General features: G+C 41.8%; 1 protein-coding gene across 2 annotated transcripts; it reads left to right on the forward strand.

Moving 5' to 3' along the window:
• Nucleotides 1–4,501: 4,501 nt before the first annotated feature.
• On the forward strand, nt 4,502–20,537 carry LOC135170781 (uncharacterized). Of its 2 annotated transcripts, XM_064136839.1 has the most exons (4): nt 4,502–6,534; nt 16,090–16,334; nt 16,432–16,606; nt 20,042–20,537. In XM_064136839.1, exons 1-4 carry the CDS (start codon nt 5,385–5,387, stop codon nt 20,158–20,160), a joined length of 1,689 nt encoding a protein of 562 aa, XP_063992909.1. In that variant the 5' UTR covers nt 4,502–5,384; the 3' UTR covers nt 20,161–20,537. The 2 variants fall into 2 exon arrangements, with proteins under 2 accessions (XP_063992909.1, XP_063992916.1); XM_064136846.1 differs by lacking the exon at nt 16,432–16,606.
• Nucleotides 20,538–21,494: the final 957 nt, after the last annotated feature.

Genomic DNA, 21,494 nt, shown 5'->3' on the forward strand with positions numbered 1-21,494 from the left:
TATCAGTCATACACCCCTCCGGAACCTACACTCTCTGAACTTGAGGGGGCTGTCCTGAGGTCTGAGATCGACAGGTTGGTAGTCGTAGGGGCAATTGAAGAATGTGTCCCCTGCCATGACCAGTTCGTTTCTCCTTATTTTCTCATTGATAAATCAAATGGGAAAAAGCGTTTTATTCTTAACCTCAAAAGGTTGAATAAGTTTATAAAAACCCCTCATTTTAAACTAGAGGACATGAGGACAGTGTTGAAGCTCATTTCGCACAAGTCTTTCATGTGCAAAATCGATCTGAAAGACGCGTATTTTTCGATTCCAATTCATAGGAATCATAGGAAATTTCTTCGGTTTTATGTGAAGGGTAAATTATATGAATTTACTTGTCTTCCCTTCGGTCTTTCAACCAGTCCTCATGCTTTCACAAAGGTGATGAAGCCGGTTATGAGCCATCTTCGATCAAAAGGCTTCATTTCATCCATTTTCTTAGATGATATTCTATGTATAGCACCTGCAACTGAAGACTGCCTGAGTCAAGCTATTGAAACTAAAAAATTTTTATCTTCTTTGGGGTTTATCATAAATGACCAGAAGAGCTGTTTCAGTCCATCAAATCGCTGTGAATATCTAGGTTTCATTGTGGATTCTAAGAAATTCTGCTTAGAAATCCCTGTTGGTAACAGAGTGGCAATCAGCAATCTACTTCACGCATTACCCTCTGGGACTACCTGTTCAATCAGAACGTTTTCGCGACTAATAGGATCATTAATCTCCATATGTCCAGCCACCGCTTATGGCATGTTGTACACCAAGGAATTCGAGAGGGTTAAACAATTGAATTTAATAATTAATGAGGGGGATTTCGATCAGTTAATGACAATCCCCAGTTCACTTCAATCAGATCTCGATAGGTGGAGTTCTCACCTAAAATGCTCCTTTAACCCCATTCGAACCAACCAGGCTAGATCCATCATTTTTTCTTATGCATCTCTTTCAGGCTGGGGGGCAGCTTGTGACGATAAGACAACGGGAGGCCTCTGGTCAGCCGATGAAAGACGTTGTAGTATGAATTATCTAGAATTAAAGGCTATTTATTTAGCACTTAGGTGTTTTGCTTTTGAATTATCGAATTGTGAAATTTTGCTTCGGGTTGATAATATAACAGCGATTTCCTACGTTAATAGATTAGGAGGTACGAAATTGGCTCACCTCAATAAATTATCTCGAGAGATTTGGCAGTGGGCTGAGGCCAGAGGTATCTGGTTGTCTGCTTCTTATATTCCTTCCAGAGAGAATACTGAAGCTGATCGAGAATCTCGTATCAATAATGTAGATACAGAGCGGGAACTAGCAGATTACGCTTTCCGATCCATTGTTAAGAATTTCGGCTACGTGCATATGGATCTGTTCGCTTCTCGTATAAATTCAAAATGCAAAGTCTATTGCTCATGGCATAGAGACCCTTTCGCGTCGTCGATCGACGCTTCTCGGTGGATTTGTCCAACATCTTCTTCTACGCTTTCCCACCATTCTCTCTTATTTTACGTACAATTCGGAAAATCATCACAGATAAAGCGACTGGTATCCTAGTCGTCCCTCGTTGGACAGCCCAGCCCTGGTATCCCCTTTTCCTATCCTGTCTGATCAGTGAACAAATTGAACTCAGACCTGCCGTAGATCTTCTGCTTTCACCCTGCAGATCATTGGTCCATACTCTGGCACATCAGATTACCCTGGTAGCAGCAGTCTTATCAGGCAAGCCTATATCAGAAAGGGTTACCCAGCAACGACAGCCGAGATCATTGTTCAGTCTTTAACCGCATCAACGCACAAGCAGTATACCACACCCCTTAGAAAGTGAGGGTTATTTTGTCAGCAGAGAAATATTGACTGGTTCTCCGCATCGACTGCGATGATCTTGGACTTCTTAACTGTCGAATTCAATCAGGGGGCAGCATATGGCTCCTTGAACTCCACCAGGTCTGCAATTGCAACCATTTCTGAGGGCAACATTGGGAAAAACCCTGCTGTCCAGAGGTTTTTCAAGGGTGTATACAATCTATGTCCTAGCAGGACTCGATACTCTCACACCTGGGGCCCTGATAGGGTGCTGCCATTCTTGGAGTCTCTGCCGGATAATGAAGACCTATCAATTCGTCAACTCAGCGAGAAAGCTATCACTCTCCTAGCCTTAAGTACGGCACACAGACTTCAAACTTTCTCCCTTATAGAATTAGACAATATTCACCAAAGTTCGATAGATCTAGAGATTAAGATTCCACAGAGAATAAAGACTTCTCGTAAGGGCGAGACCCAGCCTCTCCTATCTCTCCCTTTCCTTCCGGAGAGACATAAAGTCTGTGTAGCTAGTACAATCCTTTGCTACATTAGGAGAACGCAAGATCTCAGAAAGAGCATTACTAAACTGTTCATCACGTCAAGGAAACCTTTTGTCTGTGCATCTACTCAGACTTTGGCGAGATGGATCAAGTCCTGTCTGGAACAAGCTGGTATTGACACGAGCAAATTCTCAGCTTACAGCACAAAGCACGCAGCAACTTCTGCCGCTGCGAGGAAAGGAGTGAATCTAGACATAATTAGGAATACTGCCGGCTGGTCGGACAAATCTAATGTCTTTGTACGCTTTTATAATCGCCCAATCGCGGGTGACCAAAATACTTTTGCCAAAGCCGTTTTCAATACTTAAGATACTCTTTAATCATTTGTTTTGTTCTCCCCATTTATTAAGTTCTAGAAATAAATGCGGCCTTTTAAAAAATTGGCATAATGCTCTGAACATCTACAAGTATTTAAATCTCGAAGACGAGGCTCGAATATAATTGTACGATCAAACGAACTTACCTGTAAGTGAAGTTCGATCGTGATTATATGAAGAGCCTCGTCGAGAGATTTAGTCCCCCACCTTTTAGCTTCCCCAACCCAATCCAATTTTTTAATACTCTCTTTTTCACCTTTAAACTACTGACAAGATGGCAGCGCCTCCGGGCCAGTATGCCACAACGAAAGTTTTTACCATAGTCTCTGAAGACGTGTGGCTCCACCTTGCCGCAGGCAAGCTACTACAAGTATTTAAATCTCTCGACGAGGCTCTTCATATAATCACGATCGAACTTCACTTACAGGTAAGTTCGTTTGATCGTACAATTATTGCCTTTGATAGTATTTCAATTAATTCAAATACATTATTCTTAATGAATAACCATGACCAGAAATAAAAAAAAACTATTATCTTTTAAAGAATCTTAAATAACCATAAGTGATACATCACAATTCCCTTTTAAGTCATATGAGTTCGCCGAGAGAGACAATACGAAAGACGAGGCTCGAAATTCCTAATTTCTGGCTTAATTAACCCTTTGAATCGTTTTCTCTCTGAATCACTCAGAGCGAATCCCTACTTGGAATTAGATAAACGTCAAATCCCTATAACGAAAGGGATCTCGCGGAAATCTCCTCCATCAATGGGGAGGCATCGCAATTCAAAATTTGGATCCGGGATGTTTTAAGGAATTCTTGAGAATTCCTTACAGCACAATCCTGTCGTCGTTTGCACGAAAGTCTTTTGTTCTCCTATCGAAAAGTAGCTCTGAATTCGGAAGTAGAAATGTTAACTAAATTGAATCCAGATGAAACAGACAGAATTATTATTAAACGCATGAAATATAAAGGTATTACGTTGACAACAAAGCCTCCTAATAATTGTGTTTTAGTACGAAATAACATTGTATTGCAAATTAACGAAATGTTCATGTCAACAGCGACTACGGATGTGCATATCAAGGGAAATAAGTTGAAGAAAAAAAAATCACTGTTATCTTATCCGTGTGATTCAAAATATTTACATATGTGGAATGTCAGCCCAGAGCCAAATTCATTACAAACATACAAATTTGTAGAAGTTTGTCAAAAAATGGTAACCTTTACTTTCGATACTGATGGGAGCATTAAAATGTATACGATGCCGTTGCTACATATGTGAAATTGCTTGGTTATGCAAAAAAGAACGAAAAAAATTGATTTCTCGTAAAATGATGGCACCATTAGTTGATCATTAACAGCCATCCTAAGTCAATAGTCAATAAAAAGAAAACAATTGCCGTGTCAGTTGTGACAGAGGGTAAAATAAAAAACTTAGCAACTCTGTATCCCTGCAACTCTGAAAATTTTAGTTCTTGGAAGGCGACAATTAGCGGAAAAAACAAAAATCGACCAAAATGCGTGCTATTAATGTGAATGAATTAGTGTGGGGTAATTAATATATATCACACAATTAAAAGAACATTGATGTCTCAATTATAAAGAATGAAACTCAAGTCCAGTGACTGGGATAACAAAATTAGTAAACTTCATACACACACACACACACACACACGCACGCATAGGGCATGTTCACATTGAAACGCTAGAGTGCCGACTGCCATAATAACGTTACTGCTTGTTTGCCGGCCAAACTAGCCAGTTCGGTTATTGAGGTGTGGATGAAAAATATAGTGTTCAGCTTGCATGGCTTAAAAGTACATTGATTTGAGTGAGGTATGTGAAGTCATATAGAAAGAAAAAATTCAACATATAAACATTTTTCCAAGTAAAGAAGAACCTTTATTGTGAGATTGTCGGCGCACATGCATGTATCTGAGGAGAGGCCGAGCATTTAGTGCACAAAGACGCTTACAGTTAATAAATATATGGTTGAATATTTGTAGAATCTAGAGAAAGACAATATGTACAAAATATGTAAGAGGAGAATAACAAGAGAGATAAGTACAGTGGCCGGGAAAATAGTGAACGTGAAAATAGTGATACTCATTGAAACGCTGTTGTGCCGGGTGCTGTGGTTATACATAGTGTAACTCTTTATTTGCTGGTCCAGGAAGCCTATTTGTTTATTGAAATTTGGTTAATATAGTGGTTGCTATTAAGAATTTATATCGATTTTTGTCTGGTTAAAATTACATGCGGGAAAACAATTCATTGTGGTTTACATCTAATTAATATTGGAAGGGAGTGGGGGTATTGGATGTTCCAGTTGTGCCCCGTCGTTAGCTCAGACGGATTTTTTTTCAGTTCGGTGCTATTTTTGTGCAATGGTTTGAAAAAAAAATAGAAAAATAGATCCAAACAAAAACAGAAATTAATTACGACACTTAACCTAACCTTGCGTCATTACTATTTGGCGCTATATTGCGCATTGTTTCCTTTCGTCAGTGTTTTGGCGGTCAATTGAGAGTAACGCAAATAATACAGGTTAGTTTTCATCAATTCCAGCCTCTCCAATTTGATCACTGGAAATAATGATAGGATCTCGCTCGTTCTGTATGTAGTGATGTCTTTCTTTTTGTTATTCTTTTTTAAAAATATTTTTAGAGAAAATGAGTCACGCTTTAAAAAATCTGCTTTTCCCCGACGACGCAGAAAATAAATTAAGTGTAGACGTGGTACCATCTAAATGGATATTCGATTCAGAAGAGCACAAGAGCAAAATGTGTCATTTGCCAGTGGGCCCTTTCACAGCAAAATCTATTTCCCATTTGCACAAAATGGTCAAAAATTGTGATTTGGTTGATAAATCATGGCCAGTACATCGAGTGTTCAAAAATGGAAGAGCACGTGATTTTCATTGTCACAAAGCATTGCTTTTACGAGGTTTTCAGGATTGTGCATGTATACATATATTTATCTTTATGTGTTTTATTGTAGATACCTATGCAGAGGCCTGTAAAGCAGCGGATAAACTGCATTATGATCATTATGCTTTTTCCACTGATCGAGAGTCATCAGTAGAGAGGATTTTCACTGAGGAAAATCGACTGTCTACCAGTAAGAAGCTAACAAAAAAATCTGTTCAAGAAGAATTGGCCGATGCTTCCTTCGATATGACGTCAGTTAGCGTTCATCAAAATAAAGAAAATGAATTGGATTCTCGTGCAAAGACATCAATTGAGAATTCTGCATCACCGCCAGGAAAAGAAAGAAGTGAATCTCCTAGACAATCAGACGAAAAGTTTGGAAAGTGTAAACGTAGGAATTTTAATTCAGAATCCAGATCGTTTAAAGGAAAGCCAACTGGGAAGGTGCAACCTTCTCAGCCTCAAACACCCGGGAATTCGAAAAAAAGATCGTATTCGTCAAGTTCTGATTGTTCGCCAGCTTCCAACGAGAAAACAGAGAGTTCAAGAACACCAATGATCATCAGAAATACTAAACGATGCCGCCTGTCACCATCAACAGATATTGTTCACAATTCCAGTAGATCGACTTCTACATCACCGCTACCTCTCCTGGATCGCACATCCACTCCTAGTCATTGGCGCTCACATTCCACCGACAGGATTTCAGGAAATAGCAAGAATGATCCGCTGTCATCATCTAGATCCAAGAAACGTCGTTCACGTTCAGCAGATATGTCAGGAAAAGATACTGAAAAAATTAAGGAGGCTTCTCCTGGACTTCGAATATCGCAATCAATTGGAGAGCAATCAATAGAGGACGAGGAAGAAACAGAACAAAACTACAGTTTAGGTGAGTATACTACGTTGGATTGAATCTTAACATTTTTTATATAGTGTTACATCCGTCAAAATCAATTCTTTAAATTCTTTCTAAACAAATAAGAGTAGAAATTGCTCAAACAGGGTTCATTTATTGGGAAGACCCAAAGGCCAGGCCAAATAATAAATGTTAATGGAAATTTTCCAGACGGATTTTTCTTCGGAAAATCCGTCGTAAAAAGTAATAAAGTTGGGTCTGTCATGCTGAAGGCATCTGGAGTGCATGCCCAGTTATTTCCCTCATTTTTAAATTTAAACTTACTTTCAAATGGGACAAATGCATTAAGGGAACTTAAGCCCTTTCTGTTTATTACTTATTTTAGCGTGGGGTCTGTTTGCTGTTAAGGCCCAGACTCTTGTAAAACCGAATTCGAGTTTCCGTCCCATTACAAATTTTATGGAGGTTATATGAGTTCTCTTCGTAACGAGAAGTCATAAATCCCTTTTTGACAATTTTTAAATGTTTAAAAAAATATTCTTGTAATTTAATAATTTTGTGATAGAATAATTACAATTTTTTCTACTATCATGACAATGTAAAAAACTCGTTGTTAGGACAATCCTAATTCATCTCGAATTGAAAAATGATTCGAAAGAAGATTTTATAAAATCTGAGTTACTAATTTTTATAAACCGAATCGAAAAATTATTTCAACATTTCTTTTTTTTCTTAAATAGTTTTAATTTTAAATTGTTAATATTTAACCTAGCTAATTATTATTTATCTTAAAGAGAATTGTGGAGGGAGGAAATGGGACCTCCCGAAACAATTCTCATTTGCGGTCGAGAGAGGGGAAGTCCGCCCACACTCTCGACACCTCAATGTAGAGGGGTTGAAGTTAGCCCTGAAACATTGAGACTATAAAGTAGGGAGGGAAAATTCGGGCCCAAGGTCATCAACCATTGGTCCCCTGATTTTTCCTTCCATACTTCTGAGGACACACCCTCAGGCAAGGAACAAAAACTGTTTGCACGCCGTTTTCTTCTCTCAGTGTGTATTCCTCCGTTTCGTTAACTAACCTTCAAGTTAGTATTATCTTTTAGTCCTCCGAGACTATTTCTATTCCTGTCTTTCAAGACATTTATAAGTCGTTCGTGACTTCGATTTCAATTTTAATTTATTCGATTCTTTTGAGATTTTTCTTGTGTTTTGGAATTACAATAGATTCGTATATATTGTGACGTATTTTCGAAGGCTCGCGGAACCCTCCGTCCATTCGCCCGCCCTCTGGCACCAGAACGCCCCTCAAACCAAATCAGAAAAATCCGTTAGGCGCCAGGTCATTAAAACGGAATGACCACCGTAAACAAAAACACTTCTCCGCTCTCAGCTCCAATAACTCCGGCAGCTCGGGTCGTTGAGATTCAATTAATCAAAAGCTGAAAGGGGATGCAACTGGGACTTCTTTTAAAACAAAAAAAAAACAACGCAATTGTCAAAATTATCGGGGATCACAATGTTTAATAAATAAAAAAAAATAAAGAAAATAATATCGATACAATAAAAAAAAATCAATTAAATAAATCCCCGGAAATCGATCAAGCGTTATCACACACAAGTTTGACCTATACGATACTGTCACTGGTGTCCAATTAAAATCAAGTAAAACTCTTCTGAAGTCAGCCAACAAGAAAAATCAAATCATAGACGTTAAAACGGTCAACTGAGTCATAAATAAATACTGAATGAACAACCGCGTTCCAAGACGCAAGTTGCTATGGTCCGAAACATAAAACATAATTTAAATCAAACAACGGAGTCACAAAACTCCATTGCTGTCGAAAAAAGTCAGATAAATTAATCAGAATCTAAATGTTATAATATTATCAAAAAAAGAATCCAGTGATTCGGAACAGTAACGCGAAAATCGATAAGTCTGCGTGACCTCGAACAAACGAAATTCCAAGCAACAAATACAAAATAATCCAGAGGTCACGCGACCTAGAAACTATCAAAAATCAGACTAGAATTCAATGGCGAGAGATCGATGAGTTTGCGACACAAATCCTCACACGGAAGTCGCAAGACTCATCCCCGACAGTTAATTCACGAAACTCCACTCAAACTAACTTTAGAACAATCTGCCGAGCGAGAGAGAGAACTCAAAATCGCTGAAAGAAGTGGCCAGAGATTCCCTGACAGAGTACTTTGACTAACGGTCCACAGGACCCAGGTGTACGCAGCACCCAAAAAAACTCAGAATCTCTGCCCACAGTATTTCAATAATTATCCAATATGAAAGAACTGGCCACCACGCTCACCCGGAACCTCCACACTTCCTCAGATCCGTCCTCAAAAATGCTTTACAGCCTCAAAGGGATACTCGGCGAAATGGCGTCCGTGGCACCACACAATTAACACACATGTCTGCTCTTGATGTCCACCAAACAGGAAGTGATTTTCCCCGACACGTGAAAATCCGCAACAGGTCGGTAACGCGGTGATATCGGGTAATTGGGAGTGGGTGGGGGGGGGTGACAACGTCATCATCCACCAATCCCACTCAATCAGCCCTGCGCAACAGAGCCATTAATCACGGCGCATGTGCGATCGACTCCAGCCAGGCTCAAAACAACAACTATGTCAGGATCAATCATTGAAGTTGACCCAGGTTAACATAGTTTAGCCGCATCCTTATTAACCCCAAATCCACCCTGCGTCCTCCGTTGCCCTGAGAGAAACAATTCTCTCCCATCCATCGGATAAATGTCTGCTGATCCGCACAGCCACGTGCACGACAACTGCGTCACTTCCGGGTACAGGATTCCTGGATGGTGGCTCCAATGTCGGCCAACTTAACCGCTGCTTCATCCTCTCAATGATCGGCAGACTCACGCCATCTCCCGACTTCCCCAGGATCCTCGCCGTCGTCCTCAGCGGAACGCGGTGGCGCGCGGTTCAATTGAAAAAAACAAAATAAAATCACAATCAAACAAACTCTATCCTCCTCTCTGCTCGAACCCTCGCCATCGAAGGTGACTTCCCGCCTGGTGGACGTCTCCCGAATCGCGAAACGGTCGAGAACCAGTAATGCGGTAAAATACCACGTTACAATATATATATATATCGCAGAAACTATAATCTTTGTAAACTACCAAGTAAGTGAAATAGTGTTTAATTGAATTGTGCGGGAAAAAAGGTCTGAGAGAAGCAGAGACACATCCCTCGTAAGTTTTTGTTTAAATATTTCTGTGTAATTTTTTTTTTCTTAAATATACTCTTCGGAGTCAGTTAAATTAAAATCCTCGACAATTTGTTTTATTTAAATCCCTATTCAGTGGGTTGGTTTTAATACCATGGGAAATTCCAGTTTAACTAACTGTTTATTTTATTGTGAGGTTCCGGGATGGATGCCTGGTGGATGATTTGCCGTAATTCCTTTTCTGCCCCGATGAAGTTTAATCCCCTGTCACTGGTCAGGGTCGCGCAAATTCCCCGTCTTGCCGTAAATCGCTTGTACGCTGCGATGAATCCGTCCGCCGTGAGATCTGTGACCAGTTCCAAGTGTGTGGCGGATGTGGCGAAGCAGACAAATAAGCAAATGTACGCCTTGTACATCGTTTTGCCTGCCCCGGAGCCTCTCCGCCTCAGGATGTTGATTGGGCCGGCGAAGTCTACTCCTGAGTGAAGGAAGACTCGTGATGGTGTCACTCGTCGAGATGGCAGCTGCCCCATCAGCTGTTGAGCTCGCACAGCTCGATGACGTGCGCAGATGACGCACTTTAATATGTGTGAGCGTACTGGTGCCCGTCCTCCGATGATCCAGTACCTCTGCCGGATATGTGCCAACGTGAGTTGCGTTCCCCCGTGGAAGCTCCTCTGATGAGCTTCCGCAATGATGAGTGATGATAGCGGTGAGTGACGTGGGAGAATAATTGGATTCTTCTCCTCCGGATCCAATGTTGAATTCCGAAGACGTCCGCCCATGCGCATGACGTCGTTCTCCAGGTATGGCGTCAGCGTCACCATACGATGCTTGGCTGCCAGTGATCTTCGAGCCTTCAATGTGTTGATTTCCCGTTCGAAGTATCGCTGTTGGGTGTACTTAACCCAGAACAGTCTTCCGTCCTCTATTTCCGTAGTTCCGAGTTGTGGAGAATCCGGTGTTGGTTGTCCCTTGAATTTGTTTATTGCTCGATTCACCCAGGCTGTGATTCGAGCTAGCTTGTTCCATGACGAAATCCGATTGATCAGTGCATCTTCGTCGACAATGTGCACTGGATATGAGCTGATGGTGGGTGGTTTCGCCTCCATTGCCACCATTGATGCTAATTCCGAGGTTGATGCTAATTCCGTTGATGCTGCTTCCGTTGATGCTGCTACCCATTGTTCTGGTGGTTGGACAAGCCATGATGGTCCAGTCCACCAGAGATGATGCTCCCGCAATTCCGTTGGTGATATTCCTCTTGATGCGCAGTCCGCTGGATTCTCCTTGCCGTTGATGTGATTCCATTTGGCAGTAGGCAGGGTTTCTTGGATCTTGAGAACCCTGTTCTGCACAAAGTCCTTCCACCGTGATGGATCTCCGTTGATCCATGCGATGGCTACTGATGAGTCGCTCCATAAGTAGAGCTCCGCATCCTCAAGTTCCAGAGCTCGCTGTACATAGGCCATTAGATTTGTGACCATGACAGCTGCCGTGAGCTCCAGCCGTGGAATGGTCATCTTCTTGACAGGAGCCACCTTGGTTTTGGCACAAACCAAGTTGACGTTGACTCCCGATGATGCTGACCAGGATCGAAGATAGACCGATGCACCCATTGCCAGGGTCGATGCGTCCGCAAATCCGTGAAGTTGTATTTTCTTTCCCGCTGAAAGATGTAGCCATCGTGGTATTGATAGGCTGCTCAGCCGTTGAAGTTCCTCCCTGAAACTTCTCCACCGTTTAGTGTGTGTCATTGGTATTTGCTCGTCCCAGTCGTGTTTGAGCAGCCACAATTCTTGAATGAATATTTTTGCCGTGATGGTGACCGGTGCTATTAGTCCCAAAGGATCATAAATTTGCGCAATCTCGGACAGGATTACGCGTTTGGTGATGGTGTCTCCGCTGAAGTTTCTTGCCTTGAAGTGAAAAGTGTCTGTCTGAGGCTGCCAGCAAAGGCCCAGCACTTTCACTGATGATTCCCCGAATTCGATAGTTGGAGCTGATTCCGCCGATATTCCTAGTTGTCCGAGTGTCCGTGGCGCGTTGCTGCACCATTTCTGCAGTGGCATGCCGCCCGCCATGCAGAGTCCGATTAGATCCTTGATTATTTTTTCCAATTCCTCTTCGGTTTCTGCACCTCCGTAGATATCGTCAACGTATCGCCCTCGTGCGAACGTTGGTAAAGCCAAAGGAAATCGATGAGCTTCATCGATTGCCAGCTGCTTCAGCACCCGAAGAGAGCCAAGGTGCACACCTGGTCCCGTAAGTGACCGTTGTTAGCTGATATTCGATGATCTGGCCATCGTCGTCCTTCCAGAAGATTCGTTGATAGTCCCAATCATCCTGATGGACGCGAATCTGGCGGAACATTTTCTCGATGTCCGCTCCGAAGACCAATTGATGCCGACGAAGCCAGATGAGGACGTCAGAGCACTCCGTTTGAAGTTTCGGTCCTGAATGAAGGATGTCATTCAGTGACACTCCCGTAGAGCTTCGGTGTGACGCGTCGAATACGACCCTTAGTTTGGTCGTCGTGCTATCCGGTCTCAGCACTCCGTGATGAGGCAAGTAGTATGCCAGCCGTGTCTCTGACGTCGCTGGTGCCCGTTGCATGTGATCCAAGGCCTCATACTCCTTAATGAATTTCCGGTATAGTGTATGAGCCTGTGGATCTGCCGCCAATCGCCTGTTGAGCTTCTGTAAGCGAATGCGAGCCGTCGATGCTGTATCCCCTAGGACGGCAGGCGATGATTTACACGGTAGACGTACTGTATACCGTCCCGTTGCGTCTCTTCGATGAGTTTCCACAAAATGCTGCTCGCATTCTGCATCAGCTTTACTCATTACCGTTGATGGGTTGTCCGGTATTTCTTCCTGCGTCCAGAACTTCTTTAAGCAGTCCAATAATTGTTGGTTGATGGTCCGTGTGGTCACCCTCAGTGACCGCTTCTTAGCGCAGCCTGTACAACAGACTCGCCCCGATACTACCCAGCCAAAGGATGTCTGCTGGGCTATGAGACCTGTTCCGTTGTATCTCATAATTCCGTCCGTGATAATTTTTCCGTAGTAATCAGCTCCGATGATTATGTCAATAGCCCCAGGTTGCAGGAATGTCCGATCCGCCAAATTGAGTTCCCAAAGTTCCTGGGGAGTCCGTGTGTCACAAGCAAATGGTGGGATCTTTGCCGTGAGCTTGCTCATGATGTGAGCCTCCAAGTTTAGCAACGCAGTAGAATTGTGTCTCGGTTGTAAGTCGAATGACACAACCCCACGCGTGCTTCCCGAGGAAGTTTCTCCGATACCGACAATTGATAGTGATGAGGACCTCCGTTTCAATTGTAGTTGATTGACCAAGCGCTCAGATACCAATGACACTTCTGAGCCTTGGTCGATGAGGATCCTTGCTGGTCTTGAACATCCGTGGTGATTCAGGGCAATAACCCTAGCCGTTGCCAGGACGACCAGTTGATTTCCCTGCTGACAGCTCTGTTGTGCTTCCAATACGTTGCGTGTGTCCACCTGATTGACTGACTGCGGTTCCGAATGATATTGATCCCCGTGGTGATTGTCCGGTTGCTTCTCCGAGTGTGGTTCCTCTTCACGAGGCATGGCTTCTACATGGGATTTCTGTCCGAATTGATTTTCTGCCGAATGTGGATGATCACCCGAGTATTGCTGCTTTGCCGATAGATTTTCCGAATGGTGGTACACTTCCGAGTTATAAGATTCCCCGAGATGAATCTGAGGGGTCGTCGACCTCTTCCCCGATGGTGATGCGCCGTGTTGCTGGTCCTGGTGTGATGTTGGTCCCGGTTGTTCGTTGACAGGAACCGCCTTGATGCTCGCTCCGGTTCCGGTTCCCGTGATGTTTCCTGTCAACGTACACAGCGGTTAAGGTAGCCGATATTTATTATAGTGAATAATAAAGAGCTACTTAGCCGCTCGTGCTAGGCTCCGATGATGTGCTGGCCTTTGTTGAGGTTTCCGGCGTATCGTGCCTCCTCTCATGAATGAGAGTGTGGTGCAACCCGTTGCAATGCCGACACCTCCTGGTGCTTTTGCATTTTGTTGCCCGATGAGGCCCCAAGCAATTGTAACACAGTCCCTCGTCTACGAGGAACTGCCTCTTTTGAACGGCATTCATGCCGAAGAACTTGGCACACTCCGGTCCAATCCAGTGTGGCCCTCCGCAGGCCACACATGCCGTCCTTTTGCTCGAGGTTCCCTTAACCTCTGATGATGGTCCCGATGACGTTCCATGATGGACCTTTGCTGACTGTTTCGGCCGTTGCGAAGTCAGCTTTTCCCCTTCCCTCTCGATATTTTCCCAGGCCCTTGCTCGGGCCCTGAGAAACTCGAGGAAAGTCTCCAGCTGCGGGGGATCTGTGGAGTCTCCCAGCTTCAGCTCCCAGTCCTGGCTGGGGTTCCGATCAGGAGACCTCCTGATAAGGTGACAGATCATGATGTCCCACCATTCTGTCGGTGCCCCGAGGTTCTTGAGTGCCGTGAGCGATTCTGTAACAGCGTGGATTACCTGAAGGAGGCTCTTTGACGATAGCTCCTTCACGTCCTTTAATTTCAACAGCCGATTTAGATGAGCTGCCATAATCAGCCGTGGGTTCTCGTACCGGGCTACGAGCTTCTTCCAGGCTGTCTCATAGTGGGCAGCTCCCGTCCCGATGTTGGTGATGAGCTCAGCCGCCGATCCCTTCAGTGCCTTCTTTAGCCGTATCATCTTGTCCATATCCGAGTAGCCGGCCTGGCTGTGGACAAGTGATACGTAGGCGTCGTGGAAGTTTCTCCACTCCGAGTAGGTGCCGTGGAACTCCGGCACCTGTAATCTTTCCAAATGGCTGGTTGAGGATCCCTGTTGATTCCCCGATCCGCGTTGTGGGAGACTAGCCGCTCTGCGGCCTAGCTCATCCATCGCCTTCCGATAGATCCTGTCCGCCTGGGCGAACATATCTTCCGCGAAGTAAGGGTGGTCCATTACTTCTTCGCCTGATTCCTCAATCAGCTTCTCGTGGTAGGCCGAGAATTTGGACCACGTGTCCCCTACCACGATCCGATTTGATTGGATCTCATCATAGCGAAGGGCTCCTGCCTCTTCGCTCCGTAGTCTTTCCGTGATCTCCCGCAGAGATCTCATCCGAGTTAGTTGTATCCTGATCCGGTTTTCCACACTACTGGGCCAAGGAGTGATAGACCTCCTAGTCTTGGTAACCGGCTCCGATACCAGTTCCTTGGAGGAGGCCTCCTCCGATGCGCTGCCGACAATTTCCGTCGTGGGATCCTCCGAAATTCCCATCGATGCGAGAATCCGGTCATTCTCCTCCATCATCGTGGTCCATAATTGGGAGGGATCTCGTTCCATTATTACTGATGAGTGTCCCTTTAAATTGTAATTTAAGTTTAGTAAATTTGGACCCAACTAACTATGTATCCCTTATTTGATGAGTGGCGCATGCGTTGACACGGGATGTATAGATGCTGATGGTTGACTGACCGATTGGTTGGTAAGTATTTACCGACTGTTGTTAATATACCGCCGATGTGTTACCGACCGCCTTGTCGATCGATAACGCGCTCGATGCCGAGTTGAGCGCCCGATGTGGTCGACCTTGGTACCTCCCGTGGAATCCGACGTAAACAAAAGCCTGTTGCTGTTGTCCCGTGCGTAATCCCTTGAGGAATTTGGCCGATGTCCTCGCCGAGTCCGTGGGTTCTATGAAGTGGGCCCCGTAGATTACCGCGTGGCCGGCGTCCTTTATCCCATGTAGAATTCCCACGATGAATTTTCCGATGCACTTCACACACTTCACTCCCGAATCCGGCTCGAAGGACCAATGTTTATTTTATTGTGAGGTTCCGGGATGATTTTGGGCCGGATGGGATGGTGGGTGAGGAAGTTCCGGAGATGACGAATAATTGGCACTTGGTGTGATGAATGTCCGATTTATTTCTTTAAATATTATATACACGGTGTGCACTCCGAGGCGTTAAAACTATTCGTTAATTGATAGTGGACTGTAATTCCGCCGTGTTTAATTTGCCGATCTAACCCCGTTGGTTATCCGATGGTAGCCAATAATTCCCCGGTGGAATTTCCCGTAAGACACACCGTATGTCTTGTCCGAATGCTAGATGATGGCGTACTGACCATCGTAACGATCCCGAGATCGATCGTGACCTCTCGTTACGATGGTCAAGGGTGATTGGCCGAGGTCGTCCGGTTGGTCATCCTGAATTGACCGCGGGATTTTGAACACTAACAATTAGCTATGTCATTTCGGTTAATTTTGACATAACAATAGTTTTTTTTCATTTTTTCATTCATTAAAATTGAAATTAGTTTATTAACAGATGTGTAATATTTCCAGCTAACGTCGTGAAAATGCTGAAAAGATTTCATGCTAGTTTGTCGTCGAAAATTGACAGAACGTACGGAAAAACTGTTGAACTGACTGGAAGAATTAACGAGATGAAGGCGCAATCTCATCAGCCGCTACCTGATGCCGAAGATTTTGATGCAATTGAGCCGATTCAATTTCCTATAGATACAAAACAGAATTTCACTCTCTTTGATACTAAAATCCTAGAAGACAAAGAATACAGACAGAGAATCGTAAGTTTTTCTTATCAAACATTTCTTCATTTTTTACTAAGAATTCCTAACTCTGAAAGCATTCAGACAACATTAGCATGAAACATTGTTTTCACAGAAAAATCGTATCAAGTATATGATTGCGAGAGAACGGAATTATGATACCCATCACCTTTCTACTATCCTGCGTGTGTATTTGAAGAAGGAGCTCGTTTTATCAACGTTTACGAGTGTAAGAGCCAAGAATGAGAAAGTCCCTCTAAAAGACACACATTTCTATAAATGTCTACTGAGTGCGTATAAAATTTTATCGATACATTTTTTTAATTGAATATTTTGACAAATAATTAGTTGAAAATTCATCAATTTCTATTGAAGTGGAACTTCTTTGCGCTCGTTCGGGTGTAAATCGAATATCGTATGTAACGAAAAAGCGACAGGAAAAGGGAGGGGATAGCGCGCGTGGTAGGGCAGTCGAACTGAAGCAGACCTGAGAGAGAAAGAAAAACGCGATAGATTCGGAGTAGGAAAAGACGAGAGCGGGGTAGCTTGTGTAGGGGGGGGGGATTGGCTCCGACGAAATGAACCATGAGTATCAAGGGAAGGGAGGGGAGAGCGCGGTAGGTAACACCACAATGTACGTACGTGTACGCACTGTAGCGGCTGCCATCTCCACGTGCTCCGGGGCGCCTGCGCAGACCGCGCATAGCTCACTGACTGGCAGGCATTCGAATGCGCCGACGCAAAGAAATGGGACTGATGCACAAGCGAAGCGCATGCGTAGAGCGTGAGCTGAGCGTGAGCTGAGCGTGGGAGTATAGCGAGAGATTACAAATGATAATTTCCGCCTATATTACACGTATAGCGAATATTGTTGGAGACTCTTCGTTTTATTAAGATATACATATATTTCAAGAGTCGTGCAGCATTTGTTGTTTATCGAGGTTATATAGTGTTTCTAAGTGTTCAAGGTTATATAGAGAAGTGTTATTAAATAGTCTAAAAAATATTAATCAGAGCTGTACATCATACCTAAATCTGATGCTCAGTTGTGGAAGGAATACAGAGATCGACTGCGTTCAAACAATAAACTAAATAAAGTGAAGAAAATCCCGAAAACCAGTGTTGAACGTGTCCGGGAATACCGAGCAAGGAAGAGGGCTATAAATTTACAACCACCTCCGAACCCTTCACTGGTAGACGAAATCGAACAGACCAATAATTTGGGCGATGGTAATGAGCCTTCCGCAACGTTAAATGCTGCAAATAGAATTTTCCACGGTATGTTTGTTCCACGGATTGATGCAGACATCCCAGGGCCATCAGCAAGAGAGGATGACGTAAGAAGCATAACCATAAACCCTAACCTCCCTTACAAAGACTTCACTCAATTTGTGAATATACATAAAGAATTTGATAAACAATTCAAGAATAATTCTTTCGCTTTTCCTTGCTCTATCTGTGATCGATTGTGGGTCCAAGAGGATTCGAGAGCTCCAGCCAATCAACATAGTGAGATTTCAGACACAATTGCACCATCAATGAATAGAGATGAAATGAAAATTTGATACACCTGCCTTCGAACACTCAACGCTAATTCTATCCCAATATTGTCAGTATATAATGGCTTCTCATGTGTACAAATACCTGCCCATCTTCTACCCCTCGATTCGGTATGAGAAAGACTCATATCACCGAGAATTCCATTCATGCAAATACGGCGATTACGGCATGGACATGGACAATATGGAATATATGGACAGATCATCAATGTTCCAGTTGAAGTGGATATAATGGTGAAATATCGTCCACGACATCTTGATGACGATCATTGCATCAATGTACACATTAAGAAAAAGAAAATTCACAAGTCCAGTCATTTGAGTGGTCTCATCAACAACAGAACAATTAAGGCTTGGCTGCAGTATCGAACCAAAGAATTAACGATATCATAAAATTTATACATAGAGCATTATTGGCATATACTCCCTCTGGCGCAGCAGAATTTGAAGAAGATTTGAACACTATGCCCATGATTTTAAGTGGTGATTTTAATGTAAATTTTGCCTTGAAAGAAGCTCAACCACTTGTACAATTTTTAGAAAGTAAATTTAATGTAAAAATGAAGAATAATCCCAAAGACTCAACAACCAGATCAGGCACTACAATCGATGCAATTTTCTCAAGATATTTAAATAATTTACAATCCCGAGTTTTCATTTTATATTTGTCAGATCACAAACCAATTGTATCTTTTCTTGAACATGAAAGTATGGAAGTGAATGAATAGATTTTTTATAAATGGCGGCGAAAACGTCAACTAACTTTTTTTTCATTAACCTAACATCCTTAGAAATTCCCCAATAATGAATAGTGGCTTCGGTTATCGGGGAAATAATTCTATCTCATAAAACTTGCTGGCTAGGGTGTGTATTTTCATTTCAAGTGCCCATCGAGATCCATGAAGTTTCACTTCTATTGCCTAGCTTTCTAGGCTGATAATTTTTTGATGTGAAACATCTGTAGGCGCACTCCTAAAGCGAATCGTTGGCGTGGCGATACTTGCCGTGGCGAGCAATCGCCACGCTATACTAAGGTATGTCTATCTATATTCCGTGTGGTAGAGTGTACGGTGTGGCTTCTCACTCAGTTCGAGGTTGTTGTTTACTACGGTACACATAACCTGCGTTTTATTTAATTTTTCATTTTAATTTTTGACAATAAAATATGTGTGACAGTGATAACTCAGAAGATCAAAGTGATCAATCTTGTGCAAAGAAAGTGCAACTACACTATGGTATACTACCAAGTCATCAGTAAGTAGATCGTATTTTTCAAGTCTCCATAAATGTAATTATTATATTTTTATATTTAATTAATTATATTCATATTAATCATATTAATAATTTCTATAAATTATATTAATATTATCTTCAATTAAGTAACCTTTTATTCTTCATGAAGGAATTAATATAGAAAAATTTATTAATAAAATTTATATTTGCAAATCTTTAGTCATATATTGCAATAATTAACTAAGATTTAAGTTCATGAGTATATTGAAGCCACACTTAAAATTTTTGTTTTTTGGGTATTTTAATATCATATTTTTTAAATATTTCAGTTCCCAACAATCATCGCCGAGATCGCAACATATTCTTATTGAAACTGGACGCCACCCTGATCATTCAAACACAAGGTATACTATCAATCTTGTGTAAGACTTTATTAATCGAATAGTACCAGACTATTTTAATTTTTATCTTAGATTTTATTAACATATTTATATTTTTTAATATAAATGTGTGTTTATATTTTTTAATATGGAACAACAATAGATGCTGTATTTGCGAGATATCTTGATGATGTTTCGTCCAATACTTTTGGAACGTACTTTAGTTATCATCGACCAATCGTCACAGTAATACCGGCAGAGGAAACATCAAATATAACTATTACTTAAATCACGAATGAAAATATTTAAATTGTGGCCACTTGATATTAATATCGAACTTTTCTATCACATGTAAATAAATGTTTATTAAATAAAGTTACCATTTTCTGTAAGAAATTCGTAATACTTCATTTTTCCATTAGGCTATATTTAATTCCTGTAATAATATCATCTTATATGCATATTACTTGTACACACATGATGTTTCACATCTGCCAGGCGTCCCATGACGGCTTATTTTTTTTTTAATATTTCAATTTTTCAATTTTTTTAGGTGTTCATACACGTCTCTTGGGTGAAAATATGAGTGAACAAACATTCAGAGTGCATCTGAAAGCGTCTCTGAATTCCGCGAAGGACTGGGATGGTGGACGAGCATTCCGTCGTGGTTAAACAATAAATGGACCAGTATTTAAGTTGAGGATCAAAAATCTGCTAAAGAAGCCAGAATATTTATTTTTGTTTTTTTTTCATATTTTATCAACTTTTCGATGAAAAGTTAGTTTTTTTTGTTTTGACGTTATTTTTAGTTCATTCCATTCATTATCAACAATGTGATTGATATTCCAATTCTATTACTTTAATTATGACATAATATTTTCCATGGCACTCAAAAACGGTTATTTTTCACTATTCGGATACTTCAATAAGTGCTTGACACAGAAAAAAATTGAAGAGGCGATGATTCTGTTACAATTTTTGTATGCGCAATTCCTTAATTTCTATAATCAGGTATAACCGATTACTTATTTTGTATATTAATTATTGGAACTATGTGGTGGTTATAGAATAATTCTGTCATTGTCTTTTTGCAAGTAATAAATACCATTAGAAATTATAACATTGCTTTTAATCAGCATCTTTCGAAGTCAATCAAGACCGGCCCTTGAGAGACAGAACATGATATGGTTCATATAAAGGGTCCTTTATCGGGGCCACATTATGGTATCTCTGTGTGGCCGTTACGTGACGAGTTTCCCCAGATCCTTGTAGAGTTAACATTGAGTGGTCTTTGTAAGGCCGCCTGATAAGGGCCTCTTCAGGAATGAAACGTAGGCCCTGATCAAGTAAACCATTTAAAGACCTGATAAAGTTGGTCAGATAAGGACCTTAGCCCACCATTGCGTTTCAGCCCTGATCTGGACCTCATCAAGTAATCTTATGAGGGCCTTACATTCTAAGCTAGCCAGCCTTATAAAGACCTTGTGAGACGCCTGACAAAATTTCTACCCGGGTCAACGTCTCACCTGTGATAATTTTTTCGGTAAGTTTATTTAGACTTTTGTTCTTTCCTGCGAACGGTTCAATTTTCCATTAAACTCGAATTATCTGTCTTTCTGACCCAACTTGTCCAAATTAGTTATTTCAGCTAAATATTTAATTTTCTGACCGAATTGTCCAATTTATTTATTTATATTAAATCTTCGATTTTCTGACCAACCTGTCCAAATTGTTAATTTCGACTCATTATTTAATTTTCCTGACCGACCTGTCTATTTTATTTATTTATATTAAGTCTTCCATTTCCGACCAACCTGTTCAAATTGTTTATTAAGTTAATGTTAACATAACCATGATTATGGGAGTCTTTATTGACTTCCATAATGATGATGGCGCAGAGCATCATTACACTGAAAAACAAGGCTGCATGGATTAATCAGTGGATGGATTTCTTGGAGACATTGCCTCTCAAGGAATATGAGGAATCGCTTGTACGATCAATTACA

Source organism: Diachasmimorpha longicaudata, chromosome 2 (genome assembly GCF_034640455.1).
Source record: "Diachasmimorpha longicaudata isolate KC_UGA_2023 chromosome 2, iyDiaLong2, whole genome shotgun sequence".
NCBI lineage: Eukaryota > Metazoa > Arthropoda > Insecta > Hymenoptera > Braconidae > Diachasmimorpha > Diachasmimorpha longicaudata.

What these genes read in the sequence shown, in the direction of transcription:
- LOC135170781 (XM_064136839.1), top strand. Translation starts at nt 5,385, where the DNA reads ATGAGTCACGCTTTAAAAAATCTGCTTTTCCCCGACGACGCAGAAAAT. An exon ending in AGAACAAAACTACAGTTTAG is followed by an intron (nt 6,535 to 16,089) that starts GTGAGTATACTA and finishes TAATATTTCCAG; the next exon opens with CTAACGTCGTGAAAATGCTG. An exon ending in AAGAATACAGACAGAGAATC is followed by an intron (nt 16,335 to 16,431) that starts GTAAGTTTTTCT and finishes TTGTTTTCACAG; the next exon opens with AAAAATCGTATCAAGTATAT.